Source organism: Gavialis gangeticus, unplaced genomic scaffold (genome assembly GCF_001723915.1).
Source record: "Gavialis gangeticus isolate Ggan-Ray unplaced genomic scaffold, GavGan_comp1, whole genome shotgun sequence".
Taxonomy (NCBI): Eukaryota; Metazoa; Chordata; order Crocodylia; family Gavialidae; genus Gavialis; species Gavialis gangeticus.
In genome coordinates, this window is record NW_017728997.1 from 18,462,874 (window position 1) to 18,466,601 (window position 3,728).

At 41.7% G+C, this 3,728-nt stretch overlaps 1 protein-coding gene across 10 annotated transcripts in view; it reads left to right on the forward strand.

The window, feature by feature from the left end:
• CUNH3orf67 (chromosome unknown C3orf67 homolog) overlaps positions 1 to 3,728 on the forward strand; it is a 154,691-nt gene that overhangs the window by 91,608 nt on the left and 59,355 nt on the right. For all 10 annotated transcript variants that reach the window (XM_019504848.1, XM_019504853.1, XM_019504847.1 and 7 more), the window contains one exon: positions 3,242 to 3,467. In XM_019504848.1, coding sequence (XP_019360393.1) covers positions 3,242 to 3,467 — 226 coding nt within the window. The remainder of the gene's footprint in view (positions 1 to 3,241; positions 3,468 to 3,728) is intronic.

Here is a 3,728-nt window from a genome sequence, read left to right on the forward strand (position 1 = left end):
AGGGCCAAACCATAGTAAAGCAAAACCCAACTTATGGGTCCAAATAATAGTTTTATTAAACAAACAACATGCCACACAGCCCCATGAAGTTACTGGTTCGCGCGCACACACACCCACGCACTCACAGTGGCAAGCAGGAGAAAGAGACTCTGAGGAACGGTTGGAGTCCAGGTGGGGAAGAGAAGCAGAATCCAAGTCCTTGGTTGAAGAGGGAGTGGGGGATGATAGCTACCTATCCAGGCTGGAAAGGGGTCCTCGTCCAGTAGGTGTTGTCCAGAGGGGGGGTGCCAGCAGGGCCTCTGGGTGGATAGGTGGTGTGGCATGGTGCTGGTCCAGATGGAGAGGGCATCCCAAGGAGTCAGTCTTCACTACCCCTTTTATGGGGCAGATGACCTCTGATCTCCTATGGGGAGGGCCTGTCCAGGCAAGGTCAGTCTTGTCCTAGAGGCACCAGGTGTTCTCACTGAGCACGTGCAGCCTGGCACAATGGTGGGTTGCCTCATCGTTTGTGTCTTGAATGTGGAGGGTGGTTCCAAGGGCCAGGTCCTTGGTCCAGGTATTGGTGTTGATGGTTCAGTCATTCAGAGGGAGCTATTTTTAGACCTATTGCCATTGTCTTTCAAGCACCCGCATTCATCATCATTCATTCAGGAACCAAGTTACATGGGAGGGGTAATATGAGTCATGGGTTACACAACCAGACCTGGGGACAGGATGGAGACTTGACAGACAACATGGAAACTTGACATGACTTACACTAACTTACATATGTAGACCTAAATCATATAGTACCAGTAAAACAGTAATATAGAACAGTAAAAATCAATATAAACATAATAAATTATACAATATAAAGAAGAAGAAAAAACAAATACAACTTGCTACAGAAATAAAATGCTGAAGCTTATCTTATGTCTTAGCTCACTTATACTTATCTATAGGGAATAGAGAGGGAAAGAAAAAGTCAGAAATGGTTGGGAAAGGGGAGGGAATGCATTTTAAAAGAAAAAAAAGGGGGGTTTTGCTACAACTTGATCACTTGTGGGAAGTTCATGGGAAAATACTCTTGTTTCAATGCTCTCAGAAAGAATGGTTACTTCAAACGCTACATTTTACATATATATTAAGATAAAGTGATAATGTAGAAACTGAGAAATGATTTGTGCAGTATGATACTCTTTCTTGTGGTTTCAGTGTACAGATTTAGTAATGTATAACACATTAATTTCCCCTTCTGACAAATGCATTATCTGATGAGTTAGAGAAAAGGTTTCATGACACGTTCACTTGTGATTGGTTTGGACAAGGGTACCGAATAATTCTGTAGAAATTCTAATTCTTCTTTGGAGCAGAAATCATTGACACAAGAGAGAATTTCCAAATTGCTGCTAAATATTCTCTGTCATTTGCCACGGCTTCTGAAAGAACAGTCTACATTTTTCATCAAATAAACCAGAGCATGTGTGTGTTTGCCTTAATGCAACCATGTCATTTCTTTTTCTTTTTCTTAGTGTAAAAAAGAGAGATGAGCTAGACCTATATTACTCTTAGCTGGACTTTTTTTAGAAAACATCTCATTTAGCTTACCCAAATGTCATGGGCATACCAGCTAGAGCATCTGCTCTGAACCTTCTCCAAAGAGATTACTGAAAGCCTCATAGGACAGATGAATGAGACCTCAAGACGAACTGCCTTTGAATAAAGCAAGTTTCTTTCAAGTGCCACAGGCATGTAAAGAAGTATTTGGTACCAGTGTCCCTTCATCTTCACCACATTTCTGGGAGAAGCTAGCTTCCCGAGTTGGTTTCCTACCCCAGGTCTGTTAGTCCTCTGTTGGCCAGCTCTGTGCCCACTGCAGAAGTCACAGCAGTTGCAAAAAAGGCAAGTCAGATGACATCAGCTTCTCCAAAATTGCATTCTCATCCCCTCTTTTTTCAGTTGTTTTTTGCCATCTAGAAACAAAGTGCTTCCAGACCGAGGCCCTGCATCTCCTCTGCCCCTGCCCTGCACTTGGTGGAGCCAGGTCCTTTTTTAAAATGCTGTTAAACTATGAAAAAAAATATTTGAATCCCACATGAAACCTATTTCTTTATCAGTGACAAGGCATGTTGCTATAACAGGGCTACTTCAGTATTACCATTTTAGTACTTTATATTGAGGTTTTTTAATGTTAGTGGTGGTAACATTGGTTTATGAAGCCAGTAAGTCTCAAGCTCTAGTGAACAGTCCACACTACAGTACATTTAATGAAGATAAGGGAGTATTACATACTTGAGCAATTCTCCTGTTCTCAGATGCTATTTGAGATATACCTTAATCAATCAAATTGACACTTTTTTCCCTCTACCATCATTCCAAACAGTAAAATATAACTTAACAATGAGAGTGTAAAAATGGTCTTTTCATGTTTATCTGGTGCACTCAATCTTTAAATCCATTTTGGTAGTTTATTGTTTGTTTTAAAAGTGGCAGATTAGCACTGCCTATATGCAGGAGAACTTTATAAAATAGATATCTTCATACATTTTTCATGTCACACCATGTTTCAGCAGAGCTGTAGTTTTGAAATTCAAATTGAAACCAGACTTGCAGACCTAAAACAAAGTGTAGGATTTCAGCAATGGAGAAGAAACAGGTTGTAACTTCGTGAACCTTCTGCATTGCACATCCAGCTTTTCTAGAACGTTCCAGCCAGCAAATTGAAGTCCACGTCACAGACACAGGACAGGGCCAACCATAATGAAATGTGTTTGACTTGAGCTGTCTAGATAAATGTTCATTTTAAGTAGGACTTGTCAGTTTGTCATGTGTTGTTACTGTGGCCTGCAAATCAGTTGCCTGGAGGGGTGGCCAGTAAAACCTTTGGCATGATATAAGATCATTAGACTAGGCAGTGTGATTTTTTCCAGCTCTTCCACATGAGAGTGTCTGACAAAGTAGGTTATTGCCTACAAAAGCCCACACACCTCTTCGAGTCAAGTAGTCTGTAAGGTGCCTCCTGGTCTGAGCTAGCTAGTCTCTATGAACAGGTAGCCATCCTGCCCTGCCACTTCCCGTGTCATCTGTTTTCCAGCACTCTAAAACTGAGAGTGAAGAACAGTTTCGCATGTCAAAATCTGTTTGCTATGTAACTTTAGTATTTTACTAATAAAGGTAGTTTACGGAGATATGCTGTGGCAAAATACTCATTCCACTGAAAACTACAACATTTTTGTAACATTTAAGCAATTGTTCATTTCAGATGAACAGTTATGTCCTGAAAGTCGCAGGAAAAGTTATCACCTGGATCCCAGTGGGCCGTTGACTGAATGTGCAACCTACAGGAACTTAGTCGTGCCACCGAACACAGATGAAGGTGAAAGCAAGCAAACAGGTGAACGGCAAATCAGCTATAAACAGATTTTCACATTTTCATCAAAGCCTCGATCAGCCCCTCGTGGGAAGTCCCCGAGTATGTCGCCAGAAAGGTGTACGTTTCCCTTGGATGTAGATGAGACCTGTAATGGGCTCCGCAGAGAAGCCCAAATGGAAGATGACTTCTATGGGACTGACAGCAATGAAGAGGTAGGCTGCTTTATACCAGTAACTCTTAGTAAGGCACTTTTCACCCTAAAACTCTGAAGATGAGATTCTGTCTTGAGGTTACATAGGTCTTCAGAGGAGAGATGCCAGTCCCCCCTTCTCCTCCCTGCTGTTCAAACTCTATAAGCAAGTTTGCCTTAGCCACA